Here is a 15,264-nt window from a genome sequence, read left to right as displayed (position 1 = left end):
TAAACCTTAAACCCACTTACCGGGACAGTAAAATGTTGCAATTTTGTGCTCTGCGACCGTCAATCACAGAAAGCTCCTTTACTCTTCTTACAATGGCACTGTCATCATCAGTTTCTTTCTGTTAAAGAAGAATGTTGTTTTGAATTAGGATGTTCTTTGTATGATGTACCAAGCACAAAAAAAGTCTAATATCAAAAGTCCAAATTACCTGCGGCCTTTGGTAAGCTGAGAATGTCTGCTGGAATTCATCAAGATCCAGAACTTTGAATGCCTTGAGATCATCAATTTCTGACCAGATGGTGCCTTTTATTTTGTTCTGTGAAAAAATAAATAAATAAAAAATGAAGTCATATGTGATAGGTTGACCTCAACTTAGAGTCAAAATTTATGCATTTGGATGCTGCTTAATTTTGTTGTTGATGGACTCTTCTTAGAGCCGTCACCTTAAAGGTGTTCCCGAATTCTTAAAAATGCAAAATGTAAGAAAATCGAACATGTTTTTTCCATAAGATTGATCAATATCTTATTGATATATTCCAATTATTTTCCGAGATGATCCAATTTAAAGACAGAAGGTCTTGTCTTTGTCATCTTTTGCTGTGACATTATCTTAGGATCCCACCGGCACCCTGTAAAGCCAGTTGCCATATTGTTATACATGTTAAATAGTCAAAGAGGTTATGAATTTTGTAAGCAAAAAGTTTGTAGTTTTTGTGGAGAATGGCTAGGTGTGTGTCACTGGTTGATGCAGTAATGGTACATCAAAGGGTGAGCAGCCAAAAAGGGTCTAATGTGCACAAAAACCTTTGGAGAGCCGCCAACCTGGACCGATCAATGGAAGGTGGCCACAACCTGGTGAAAAAACTTGTTGACCAAAAACCGTGCAATAAACAGCCAAGCTAACCGGTAAACAAAAACAGAAAGCAATAACAGCTATGGCGACAAACAGGAAGCTGGCCTGGAAACCAAGGAACACGGCAAAAATGGTGCTAACTCCAGGATAGCCAATCAAGAATTCCACCCCGTAAGGTTCCACCCCGTTAGGTCTATGAACCTAATTGGTTGGAGTGGGGAGCTAACAGAGAAAGAAAATTAGGTTATTAGTAATAATAACAATATTCTATATTATCAATATCATAACAATATTGTTAACTGTAAATAGCATAAATCAGGGGTATCAAATTTGTGGCCCGGGGCCAATTGCAGCCAGAGTGGTTATGGTTCTAGGCCCCTGTCTTGAAAGTCTAAAGAGACAGTGTGTATTAATAATCGCCTCCTGGTGGGAAAAAATATAATTTAAAAAATAAGGAAAACTACATGAACAATGAAAAAAAAAACGCCCATATTTTAAAATACTCATAGGTAGAGAAATGTACCTTTATTTTAAATACCAATAGCCTCACTTAGAAGAACCTGACATTATTGTTGATCATCTTGCTGATATAGCTAACCCCAAAAACAAAAACAAAATCTATTTTTTCCACTGTTTATGCCAAGCTTTTTTCTTTTTTTTTTAAAGATGTTGTGGTTCGGTCACTTTAGGTCACTGCAGTTCATCTTCTTTCTTTTAAGCTCTCATTTCCGATTGCACGGCACCATAAAGCAACATCTAGTGATCAAATAATACACACTGTCCCTTTGATGTGCAGCCCACGCAAATTATGGATTTATCTATTACTGATTGATATATTTTCACATTAATTATTGATATTTTATATTTCTAGATCTTATTTTGTGAAGCATTTTTTGAAAAAGATATTCGAGGACAGTGGATTTTGTTTTTTAATCAGAAATGTTCTTGTGGGAAACCCAATTGGGCCCAACCTTACCCAGACCCTAGCTCCAGCAGCCCTCAACTCAATTGACTTCAAGACCCCTGGCATAAATGTATGTGTTCATGAACAAAACATTATTTTTTAAAAATAAGCCTAGTTGGTAAAATGTTTGTTAGGTAATGGGACAGTGGAAACCTTCAGCCACTGTTTAATAAAACAAGCTCTAATTATAATTCTGTCCATCCCTGAGCTTGACCACGTTGTATTTCTTAGTGTTAAACATATTAGTGTAACGAAATTATAACAAAATGAAACATGATACTTGATCTGTTGACAGAAGTAAAGGAGATGCGAGTAAGTGTTGTGGACCAGGACAGGAACATTGCTACTCCCGAAAAAAAGGGGAAGATCTTGAGCAATACTCAAGAGTAATTGATGTAATTGGTACCAGGCTAAAGACCAAACCTCACTCGTATGCAAAGGCAGTGGCTACTGGCACCGGCAAAGACGCTAACTCTGCGGAACAACAGGTGGTGGAGTACCTAACATCTAAAAACGTAAAACCGAACATGGACTCAATTGAAGCTTGTCACCCTCAATGAGAAAGAAGATTTACCAAAGGGAATAACAGAGAACTGATGAAGCAGGGGAGAAAGCTCAAAGGAACTAATGTATAATTGATTAAATGTTAAACTAGCTTAAAAAGCTAGATTCTTAAAGAAATAAAATAGAATACAGGATATCGGGGTAAGTACTGTAAATTATATATCAAACCTAATGGAACCCCTGAACTAGCTCAAATATTGGTGATTCAGGACATAGAAGAACTGAATAAATATGAATCGAAGTACAAGTGAGTCAATGAGTGTGCAGTAACAAGGTAGGGAGGATAAACTCATTCAATGACATCCATACTCAACACATCCAGACTTCTTAACTGGCCTCTCATATTTATTCCAAGGTGCACATATATACATACACACACAGAGTTAAGCCATGTACACTTACACCTGCACACATTTCAAATATCACTATTAGATCCGACAACAATGTTTGTACCTCAGGTAGCTTGCTCCAGTTGAATGACTTCATTGGGTTTGTTGGTCGGGGAATGTTTTTTTGCTTTACAATTCCAAGAGGAGCTCCTGGAGGAGGAGGTGCAGGAGGAGGAGGAGCAAATGAACCAATACCAAAAGTTGGCGGGCCTCCCGGTGGCGGAGGAGGCGGAGGAAGAGCAGGTGACGGAAGAAGGGAAGACAAACTTCCTGCTGTCAATGGAGGTCCACCTGGAACACTTGGTGTCTGATTAGAAGAAGAATGATGTTATTACAATTTGAATCATGTACACTGCAACATCTAAGTTAAATGTTGGGGTTCGCGATACTAAGAATTTTGGTATCTATCTAATACATTAAATACTTGTTAGTATTGATCAATAATGATCTGATACCAACATTTTTTCTTGGAAACTTCATGATCGTTCAATTTTTGACACCCTACCCTCCTTGAGTGAGTTTATATTTAAGGTAAACACACTACAAAGATTTTAGGCACTAAAATGTTTATCTTTTATGAAATAACTACATTGCAAAATTTAACAGTTTAAATAATACATATAATTATTCATATGACAACTATTTCAGGACAAAAGACAAGAGAGAAAGAACCAAAAATAATACTGTCGCGAAAATACAAATACTGTATAACAATGTCAAATAGAGAAATAAAATCCTTTAATTGCACAACATTTCGAAATTAAAGTCTTCTACCTAGGTCATTTTTAGCTTCTGGCTTGGGGTGTGAACACAGATTTGTCCCTCCCCTTCAGTCTGGTAGGTAAGATGCAGCAGCAAACCAGATAGGGAGAGGTGCTAAATGTGTTCCTGTCAGTCACAATTCAGGCATAAACTTAAAGAGTGGCCGAGGGCGCTGGGTGAGGGAGAATAAGGCTGTGCTATCTCCATAGAGAAGCGGGGCTTTCAAAAAATTGTTGGAGAAGCACATTATTGATGCCAGGCGATAGTATCGATCTGATCCAAGTATTTGCTTAGCATAGATAATATAGATGTTTGGATTGATCCTTCGTAAATGAGGGGACTAGAAATCAATGTATTATTAGAGAATGGTCAAAAATAGGCCTGTGGTATAAAAAAACTTTCCTTCAGCAAAAAACAAACAAAAACATTGATTTGAATACTAAGCAAAATACATTACAATCATACAATTTTCATGAAAAAAAAAAATCACAAGTTAAGAAATTTGTAATTCTTTTAGTTTGTGAAATCCCTGTTTAGAAGTCGCCGCTGTGTTTAACTCCAGTCTTGCTTCTATGTGCACCCAAAGCGACCGAAACTGGGTAGGTGTTTTGAATGTTGAAAACAAAATATGCTCCGGATTCGTCTGCAACTTGTAGATGCCATCACTAAGAAATATTTTGGATCCTCGCTCAAAGCCCTGAGTGGCCGCATCGGTAAGACTATTTATTGTGTGTTTGTGTTTGTTTTTTTCAAATCGTGTTTTAAGCATTTTTTCTCCGACTGCTACTGCTAGCCATGTTATTAGCTTTGTGCATCCCAATTAAGTGGGACTCACAGCAACTCTTGGCTTATTTTTACTCGGCGAGTAGAATTAAAATTGCCTTTATTGCCATTGATGTCACGTTGTGAAACATTGTATGCAATGAGATTAGACATGGAACTAGTAGAAGTAGTTTGCGTTTTGGAATAAAACATACTGCAGACGCTGCCCGACTTACAAACGAGTTGGTTCGTAAGTTGAATTTTTTCGTAAGTTGCTTCAGTGCTAATTTTGTATGGAATTTATGTTTAAGGTTTATATAAGTATGTTTAAGGCTTCTATAAGTAGCCTGTATTGTTTTGAAACTGAAAAATAAACGGTTAAAAAAATAATGTGCTCTATAACGTTACAAAGCAGGCTGAATAATAAAGCATAGTACTGAAAAACAAAGCTACACATTAGGCGTTGATATTCTGTTGTCTGTGCAGCCCTTTGAGACTATTTGTGATTAAGGGCTATACAAATAAACATGACTTGACTATAAAGATAAATAAAGTTGTGTTTGGAAGATGAGCTTCAAGAGGTCCTCCTCCTGGGTAAAAAGTGGCTGAAAAAAAGCGTTCTGACCATTTTCTCAACCGCATCAAGCTTTCTTATTCCACTTTCATTTAAAAAGAAACGACTCGCCTGTTTAAGTGCACAGTTAGCAAAAAAATGGATGTTGAATGAAATATTTTATGCTTGCTGTCACAACGGAGTATCCTGTCCTGCTAGCTTCCTGCTCCCATGGTGCATGTGCAGCCATAAATCCACGTCTTATGTATCTGGTCTATGGTAAAATATTAAAATATGCATTCACAAACAAAGATCATCTTCCCAATATATATTTTTGTTCTATTTACAAGCCTTTTGGGTCGATTAGCATTTAGCTTTTCCCAATGATTCTATTTTTTAATGTTGAAATGTAATTTGTAAGGTTTCTGTTTTTTCATTCTTGAAAAAAACCCTGACAGCCAAAAGAGAATACTTTAACAGTGCATAAGTACATACAAATAAAATGTATTACATGTGAGTGTCCATTTTGTGTTGTAAACATACAGCGCTAAGTTGCTGCAGGCGAGCAGACAGGTCCAGAAGTTGTTGTTGTGCTTGTTTATGTGTGTTGCACTCTCGCTCCAGTTTGTCTTTCAACTTGTCCAGCATGGCCATCAAGTCTTCTTTCTCCTTATTCTTAGCCTCACACTCCCTTTCTTTCTTTTCGAGACGTTGTTTCAGTTCATGATGATCTGGGAGGAAATATTCAATATTTTAAAGTATGAAACTAATTCTAGATTGAATATACACGTAAACAGGTAATTTACCTTCATGAATTTGACCATTACATACATAGTTCACACTTTCAAGTTTAGCAGTGGAAAGCAAACTGTGGAACAGGGGTCAGGAACCTTTTTGACCCAAAGCGCCATAATAGTAAAAATATTTTATTTTAAGACAAAATGCAACAAAACCGCCAAACCTGCTCTCTTGACTGTAGCTAATTTTTCCACACATTTTATTACACTGTGTGATGTTAGATGATTTGATTACGTCTATGAATGATAAATTATGCCGGAGCCTGTTTCCCATATCAATATAATAATACCACTTAAGAGTAGTAAGTTTCTTCAGACTGTTAAGGCTCATTTTGACATTTGTCATTTTTGTTCTAAAGAATTGTTTCAAAACAAGGTGCAAGCAAAGTTATTTGTAGAATTGTCACAATATACTGCAGTCGAAGATACCAACGTATGGTATTTACCTTTAGTGCAGACGGCGCTGGGCAAAGGAAAATAATTGTGTGCGGGCCGTGAACAGCTCCACCCATTCCTACAGCTCACCCAATAAAATTGCTCTACGGTCTTTGCTAGAGCGCCAGGTAAAACATTTGTTTTGAGGTAAGGCTTGTTGTTTGGCTTTCCATCTTGTCTTATCAATGAACATAAATTGTTTAATCCGCTTCCATTTAAAGGATTACTTTGTTATATACAGCCACAACGGGGTCTGTTGGTATGACACTTTGACCCTAAAATTGTGCGTTGTATATACTGGACTGAACGGACGGCTCTCCGTGAAGTTGTACATTGAAAAATTGTACAAGTTTTATTATGTACTCATGAAAGGGGCCGTACATGGCTCGCAAGCCATAGGTTTCCGAGCCCTGCTATATGAGAGGATTTAGCAAAAATTGAATCAATCATAAGGACATAACATTCGTTGTTATTTGTTTAAATGTGATGTTGTCTTCATGACACAATAGCCAGATCAAAAAGTGCGGTTAAACCTCTGTAGATACCCTCTAATGCAGGGGTCACTAACATAGTGCACCCTAAGAACACCTGAGTAGCCCCACGTACAATTTATGATTAGGACTAACCAATGATTCGTTGTGATTTCCTAAGAAATTTGATTTCCAACTGACACGAAAAATAATTGACATGGTTAGTGTCTTTAAATAAATGAGCAATTCTTTCAAAAAATATTTTTAAAGTTAGCTTATAATTCATATATGTAAATCACCCAGTGGCTTTACACAAGAAAGACATTTTAGTGGTAAGCCTACTTTAAAGGGACAACGTTACAAAGCACAAGGAAGAATACCTACTACGGAGACTCAAGGTGACCAAACTGCACCATTTTAAAGCTAACTTACTTGACCGGCCTTGTCCGACTTCTTCGACACACAAGCATACGATTTTGGGGTCTTTAGGTACCCATAGCAGCAAGATGGCGGACAATGTTGTCAGCTCATTCTAGGTAAGGCTCATGTTACGTAAAATAAAATAAAAAAGATCTACCAGTATTTAAAAAAGGCACGTTTATATGATACAGTGGTTAATGTATTTACGCTGATTCAAATTACCGTAATGTTGTTTTTTAAACGGAGAACGTGTTTCAAAAGAAAACAATGCCGACCAGATGATAAAGGTGCTGTGTCTGAGTCAGATCAGTAGGCTTCCTCTTCTACCGGAAACATGAAAACCAGGAATTTTTGTTGCACCTGGTAGCAAACCCCAACCCCAAAACAACTGCTTGGGGTGGAATAGGCAGTGCCAGGGTGTACAAACCCAAGACACACCACAGGAAGTGGTAAACGATAACCCAGGCAGTTAAGGGATCCATGCATCATGAAAACATAATAAGAACATCGTTACAACAGGCACCAAACTGGAGGGAGGTTGCTGTACTGCACACACGTGTCCCTAGTTATCCCAGGACTTTATACTGACTGTTTGGACAGGACATTGCGCCGGGTCATTGCATTTACAACTTTCATCCTGTCTTCTGTGTTCATGTAAGGTTTGTTTTTGTTTCCGTTTTGGACATTTTGCTAGTTTTCTTAAGACTTTGTTTTTGTTTGTTCTTGTTTTATGTTAATGAATGCCCTCATATGATATGCACACCTGCCGATATTCTGGCTTCCTTGCATTTTGGGTCCACTTCCACAAATGTGACATAATGACCGGATCCCTAAGCCGCTTCCGTAACCTGTCCGGGCGGTGAGGGAAGGGTCCCATGATCCCTTGTGTATCCAGTCCCAACGGGGAGGGGAGGGGCCCTTCCAGTCCCTGTCCTTGAGTCAAAAAGGTCCTTGTCCTGGCGACGAGGTCACTTAATCGTTTTAGGTCCCTTTACCAGCAGGGAAGGGGAAGGACGCTTGACTGCCCCTTGTCCTCGTAGCGAGAAGGTCCCTGCCCCGGCGGCTAATAGAGCAGCCCTTGACTGCTTTTGGCCTTGTTTTTCAGCATGGACCTTCTGCCGTTCCCTGTTCTGGTAGGAAAGTCTGTTCGCTTGCAGCCTGTGATCTTTTTTTTTTCCTGGCCGTCCGGCATCTGGCCGTTCAGAAAGGGGTTAATGTCAGGATCAAGCGCCAAAATGGATGCGGGGTGATGAACTATACCCACCTGAGCCCAAATCTCCACACCCTTGTTCCTAATTATCCAAATATCGTATATTGACTGCTTGGAGACCACATTGCGCCAGTTCTTTGCATTTGCTACTTATATCCTGTCTTTTTTCACCATGTCAGGGAGTGTTTTATGTTCCTGCTTTGGACACTTTGTTAGTTCATTTAAGTCCAGTTTTGTTTTTCTTGGTTCCTGGTTTATGTTAATAAATACCATCCTTTGTTGGCCTGCACTCCGGCTTCCCTGCATTTGGGTACACATTTGTAAAGGTGGCAAATCATCAAGTGATCATGATCACAAGAAGATTTATTGCAAATGCATGCAAAACGTGTATCTCGCCATGCTAATTGAATTGAACAATTATACAAAAAAAGGAGCCCTCATCTTCAAAAAGGTTGGTGATCCCTATTTGCACAGTTTAACTTTTCTTAGGATTGTTTTGTCAATTGTAGAAGTAATTGTTCCCATAAAATAGTAATTTGAGACTATTTCAAAGGAAAAACAAATACGCCCGCTTTTATCTATCACATGTAACCTGAGTGAAAACGCTGTTTGTGTTTATAAGTCGTGATTGCTACGCAGCTGTCTCAATTCATGTCAAACAGCAAGGAAGTCACGTTTTTGTTGATTTCTTACCTTTTCTCATTGAATCGGCTTGGTCTTTCCACTTTTTGACTTCATTTTCTTTCACTAACCTTTTGGACAAAACAGAAGCAGAGAAGTTTTGAACACATTGCTTTGTGATACAAACATTTAATTGTACATTATTTTCCCATCAAGATCAGTTACTTGGTAAATAAATCAACTGCACGCATAACTAATTTAATGTCCCACACTTAAATTAAATAACTCAAACAAAAAAAAAAATCCTCTAAAATAACTGTTGTTGTTTTCTTCTTCAAACAAGATTCCTGTTTGTTCACCTACATAATAATTACCCTAAACACAAAATCACAAACTGTTAAGAATGGATAATACAGGCTGAACTGCCGGAAGGATCCCTAAGTAAGCTCTGTTGAACAAACCTGAATTTGTTTTTTTCTTTTCTTTGTGTGCTAACCTTTAGTAACACATGTGGAAGAATGGTAGAAGTAAAGTCAGTATTAAACAAAATCCCAGATGCAACTTACATTCGAACAATATTTTTCACATTGAAGTCTTCTAGGGGAGCAACATCTGGGTTTTCCCCGTTGTCTGTCTGTAGAACCAGCTGTTGAACAATCCGATCCAACAGCACCCAATATTGAATCATGGTTGTACTTTGCTTAACTGTGAACAGACAGCAGTAGGCAAATGATGAGCTGTTGATTTAAGCATCTAAAACAGTGCATTCAAAAAGTACTGTATAGAGGGTTTTCATTGAAATCACGTTCTTGGGGTGTGCCTTCATTATGATGATACAGACACGGACCAGTGAATGTACGTGTACTGAAAATAGTGCTGTTCTGACATATTACCAATGCCTAAACAACACAAAAGCTTGACAGAGTCCACCACTGATGTCAATGCATATATAGAGAGAATTTCAAATAATAACATCTAGAAATAAGCTCTGACAAAGTGACCATCGGGTTCTTAGTCACCTCCCTGACTAAGGCATTTCTCAAAAACTCAATAACTCAGTTTTAATGGCATGCCAGCTCTAAGAAGAGTCCTAATTGTAACTCTTTTCGTTCATTTGGCAAGCTTTCTCCAATTTGTGCCTGGAGAAAATCCTGTGAGATCGGCATACATCTTACCTTATTTGGTCACTCACTTCCTGGCTCTAATTTGTACCCCACACCTAGTGTCACTTGTCCTGATTACCCTCCAATCACACTTTTCCCTCATCACTATTTAAACAGTATGCTTCTTTGGAACTGTGCTAGTTTGTTGCCTATCTTGTCATGTACTAAGCTCTGTTCTCACATCCTTGTTTTTCCCAGTCCACCAAACACTTGCCTGCCCTTCTCAATCGCGAGTACTACCTAGTGAACCCTTGGACTGTTGCCTTTGCTGAGTGAGTTTACTGGACAATCGACACTTTGCCTGAATGTCGGAACAAAGTTCTTTCCTTGGCCCCTGACCTCCTGTATACTGAACCCTGTCCAAATAAGGACACAGATTACTGAACTTATCCCTAGTACGTATGAAAATAAATACCATTACTTTGTAATAGGAAAGAATGTTTCGGAAATCGAACAATTTATTGTTAGAGCACAGATCTCGAAGAGATTACGATCAATTACCGAGGTATTACTGTGCATACACACAGGTGGTTTCTTAATTGTTTTTGTTTTGATAATTCTGCAAAAATTCTCAATTTTTTCAAGTTGCTATGATGGGTTGTTATGCGTAAAACCTTGAGGGGGAAATTATATTTTGAAATAATGTAACACAACAAAATGTGTAAAAAGTGAGTTGCTGTGAATACTTTCATAATGCACTGTATCGGTTAAATCAATAGCATGACGATGGAAAGACTGACATGGCATCATGAGACAATGCTTCAATGTAGACATCAGGTGAGGGTATGCTTCCGTGTGGGACAGATGTTTCTTGATCAATTCAAACATCTGGCTTGCACTCTTGGTTTCAATATGAACCTGAAAGCAGTGATAGCATCATAAATGTGACTTAATTCAACATCAGTCGTTATATACACTGAAAATCAAAATTAGAGGACAATTTATAAACAATTGAATAATTGTGAAAAAATGCCATCTTTACTGCTCAACAGTTTATTTTGTTGTGGCTATACCATCCTACTGCAACACTTTTTAAAAAAATGGATAAGGAATTTAAACAAAAGAAAAACTGTATTCTGCCAAAAATGCCCTGATCAAAATTAGAGAACACTTTCAGGTGCCTCCCACTTAATGTTGCTAATCTAGCACATAGTGCTAATTTTCTTTATCATCCGTCAAACCCTATTTAACTAGCATTCTAACTGCCATTTTCACCGACTTTGCAAGATGGAGGGCCGTTCTAAAGTGACAGAAAGCCTTTCGGTAGCAGGTTGTCCAGGTGAAAACAAAAGGGATGACCCTATCAACCATAACAAGACAAGTTGATCATTCAAATCTGTGATTTCAAGAATATTGAATCTTTACAAAACTACAAACTCATTCAATTTGCCCTAGAAGGCTAGTCGTCCATGAAAGATGGGACAGGTCACTGCAGAGGATGTCAATGGGTAGTTGTTTCCACACTGCACCTGGAATTGCTTGTCATTTCAGTGCTGAACATGGTAAAGATCCGTCGCGCTGATACAGTGTCTCGCCGTTTAAGAGCATTTGGACTGAAGGCCAACACTGCAGTGATCAAATCTATAATTAGCGAAAAAAATCAAAAGCTAGACAGAGCTTTGCTGAGGAGCATGTTGTGCAGACATAGGAGAACTGGACCAGAGTTCACTTTAGTGATGAAAGTAAATTCAATTTTTTGGTGTCTGATGGGAAGCAGTATGTTTGGCAACACATTGGAGAAAGATTTAACCCAAAGTGTGTCAAAAAAAAAGTCAGTGACAGGTAGGGGAGGAAGTGTCACGTGGTGGGGTATGTTTTCTGCAGCAGAAGTTGGGCCTTTTGGACAGCTACATGACCGAGTAAATGCAAATGTGTATCAGAATCTTCCTCAACAGCACATGGTTTCTGACTTGCGTTCATCTCCAAATCAGCCTGTAGTATTCATGCAGGACAATGATCCATGTCACACAACAAAACGGGTAAAACATTTGCTTGAAGTTGAAAAAAATTGAATTAATAGCATGAGATGCCCAGATTCCTGATCTCAACCCGATAAAGAACATCTGGAAAATCCTTGGTAACAAAGTTATGGTTAGGAAAGCCATACAATCTCTGAAATGTGTAGGAGGCTGGAAGAAGAATGGACCAAAATCACACCAGAGTAGTGTGAGAGACTAGTGCGATCCTGTGGCCGCAGATGTGATGAAGTCATTCATAGGAGAAGCCTGCCAACGTCTTACTAATTATTGACTGTTGTAACCCTTAAAAAAAAAACATGCCAATTGTTCTCTAAAATTGATCAGTGTGTTATTTAATTTTTGTCAGTGCGTTTCCTAAAATATTTTTTTTTTAAATGCCTCTAGTCATTTTTTGAAAGAAGTTTTGTAGTACCAAGATATAGACGCAATACAATTTCATTTAAATGTAGAAAAGTGAAAATGGTATTATTCCAAAATGTTTTGGTTTTTATTATTTATTCTCTAATTTTGATTTCCAGTGTATAATTCAGAAGGATTATCTATGCATACAAGTTTTTCACATAGAGAGATGAAGCCAAAGCTTATAGGCAACCCGGCCCCAAAATATTTTGGGGGAATTATCAATTAAGCCTTTCAAATCATCATGTACTAAATAATTCTAACAAGCAAATGGTGATCAGTTCTGATCCAAAGGGATTCACTCAGACATTATTTTCTTTTTTTTAGTATTGGTAAGTTTGTTTCAATTAAAATAAAGAAATGAAACGCGAAAATTGTACAATAATCATCCCATATAATGTGCAGCCACCTTTACATAAATGTCTGTTTTTATCCTTTTTCTTGTTAAAATATGGTACTCACTACTTACGACCATAATTAAGCAGAATAAGTTCAATAGATACAGTATATCAAACCCATCCCTGCAAGTAAATGAGTCAACTATTTAATTATATCAATTGACCGCAATATTTGGTACCCACTTATATTCTTAACACTCAACCACAATGCCACACTGCCGTGATAATGACACGTTTGAAAAAATTCTACTTTATGACATATCTATCTATCTAGTATCTGCTAGAACCATAATTTGTTTGACCATATTCTGTGCAAATCGTTTAATCAAGATTTTTGGGTAAATAATATAAACTAAAAGCATATAGCAATGATACAGCTAGAAGTTGTCTCTCAGTATGCGGTCAGGTTACCAAAAATAAAATGTATCATTGTATTTACACAACCTTAAACAAACTCAGGCTGTGCGGTGCCAATTTTAAATATGAATTACAGCAGGAATGTTTCAGCCACTTTGATCGCCAATTTTTACTCTTCATAAATGCGATCATTCCCTTTTAATAGATCCTAAATTGCTGGGGACATACTATTTTGTTCCAACATTTTGAGTATCGCGTGGTACAATATGCATTGCATGACTTGTGGCTTTCATATTTTTGATGTTGAAAAACAAACTTTATGGCTATGACTTTCTTAGTTTTTGCCCATATATATATATATATATATATATATATATATATATATATATATATATATATATATATATATATATATATATATATATATATATATATATATATATATATATATATATATATATATATATATATATATCACATACAGAGAGAGAGAGAGAGAGATTCAATTTTATATATTCACTTGTTCGAAATACTTGCTCATTTCCATAAAAACTATACATTTATGATTGTAAAACCAAAACGAATTTTGGGAACTTTGACAGCACCTTTTAGTGGTCGGAGTTTGTCCTAATTCTGCCTTTTGGGAAATAGAAATTTATGAGAAATATGTTTTAAATCCTAGGGATGCGGAAAAGGATTTGACCCTCATAGTTCAGAGAATTACCACAACTTACAACATTAAAGCGTTTGGACAACAGAAGCTCATCTTCATATCTCAGCATTTCAAAAAAGTCCAAATGTCTGAAAGAAAACAAATGGACATGGTAAGAAGGTAGCTCCCTAGTTTATATTGTAAAAAGATTTCCGGGATGTTGCACCTGTCCAGTGTTTCATTGTCATGGGAGCGAAGTTTATCAATGACTGCCTGAATGCCCAACATCAGGAACTCATAGCGCAAGTGGATACGGAATTCCAAACTGTTCTGGAGACAAACACACATTCACAAAAAAGACAATACAAAAAAGAAAAGATTTTATATGAGGAGATTATTTCTTCCTCATGCCATGGGGCTCTTTAACTCCACCCAGGGGAGTAAAAGCCCACATTAAACCACACCCCCACATTTGCATATTATCTATCTATCTATCTATCTATCTATCTATCTATCTATCTATCTATCTATCTATCTATCTATCTATCTATCTATCTATCTATCTATCTATCTATCTATCTATCTATCTATCTATCTATCTATCTATCTTAAAAACCCACTTATATTCTATAGCTTACGAATGACTTTATAGTTCATGTTAACACAGTCTGTGTATTGTTTGTTAATCCTACATCCATTGCAACCTGGTCATCCTTTTTATTTTATTCTTTATTTTATATTATACTATATTTATTGTTTGTTAACACTACTTCCATTGCAGCCAGGTCATCCTGGAAAGGGGGTTACCTCATGTGCAGCCCCTTATCAAGGTTTCTTCATTTTCCTCATGCTGAGGTTTTTAGTTTTTCCTTGCCCACATGTAGGTTTTAGATCAGGGGATGGTGTGATAATGGTTTTTATTCTGTAATAGTCTGGGCAGCCACATAGGCGAGCTACAAAGTAGCGACGTTAATCATCAGGCACGGCAAACCTTTCATGGAGGGTGAACTTATCAAGACTGTTCAAAGCATGACAGGCTGAATAGTTTGCCCTCACAAATATTCAGCTTACCAAATTTAGGCCGCTTTGTGAAAAGTTTGGATTGCCGTATTTACCTCGCCTGGTCCTTGGCTCAGCACTGCATTGATGAAGGACATAATAGCAGTCTTTAAGTTAACATCATCTCTGTATCGACCTGTCGATCTGTCCAGGTCTGTCACTAGAGTCTGGATACAAGACAGAAAAGAAGACATTAACATATTTTCAAAACAAATTCAAATAATACAAAATCTCAGCCGCTTTATTTTTTTTTCTCTGAAGAATACTGTTGCTTAAAAGTTCTAGCACAACATTCCCCCCTAGAGGGTGCCAACCTGAAAGAGAGTCATCCACCTGTGTTTATTCACTCTTCACACCTGCATCTCTTTATCAAGCTCCTTATAGACAGGCCTACGTCATCACCCGATCGCCACAGAATGTATGCACATTGCTGACCCAAAACGTACGACTTTGAATG

The 15,264-nt window shown here is 37.4% G+C and overlaps 1 protein-coding gene across 1 annotated transcript in view; it reads right to left on the bottom strand.

Annotated features, from left to right (window-relative positions):
- Positions 1-15,264, bottom strand: part of LOC148351486 (disheveled-associated activator of morphogenesis 1-like) — a 52,000-nt gene that overhangs the window by 22,649 nt on the left and 14,087 nt on the right. The window contains exons 8-17 of the mRNA XM_088354321.1: positions 14,864-14,974; positions 13,975-14,078; positions 13,831-13,897; positions 10,704-10,821; positions 9,367-9,505; positions 8,873-8,931; positions 5,391-5,578; positions 2,835-3,077; positions 209-316; positions 21-118 (exon numbers count right to left, since the gene is read on the bottom strand). Of these exons, the coding sequence (XP_088210447.1) occupies positions 21-118; positions 209-316; positions 2,835-3,077; positions 5,391-5,578; positions 8,873-8,931; positions 9,367-9,505; positions 10,704-10,821; positions 13,831-13,897; positions 13,975-14,078; positions 14,864-14,974 (1,235 nt within the window). The remainder of the gene's footprint in view (positions 1-20; positions 119-208; positions 317-2,834; positions 3,078-5,390; positions 5,579-8,872; positions 8,932-9,366; positions 9,506-10,703; positions 10,822-13,830; positions 13,898-13,974; positions 14,079-14,863; positions 14,975-15,264) is intronic.

Source organism: Urocampus carinirostris, chromosome 15 (assembly GCF_059441175.1).
Source record: "Urocampus carinirostris isolate Australia breed hairy pipefish chromosome 15, RoL_Ucar_1.0, whole genome shotgun sequence".
Taxonomy (NCBI): Eukaryota; Metazoa; Chordata; class Actinopteri; order Syngnathiformes; family Syngnathidae; genus Urocampus; species Urocampus carinirostris.
This window is presented reverse-complemented; position numbering and strand designations above follow the sequence as displayed.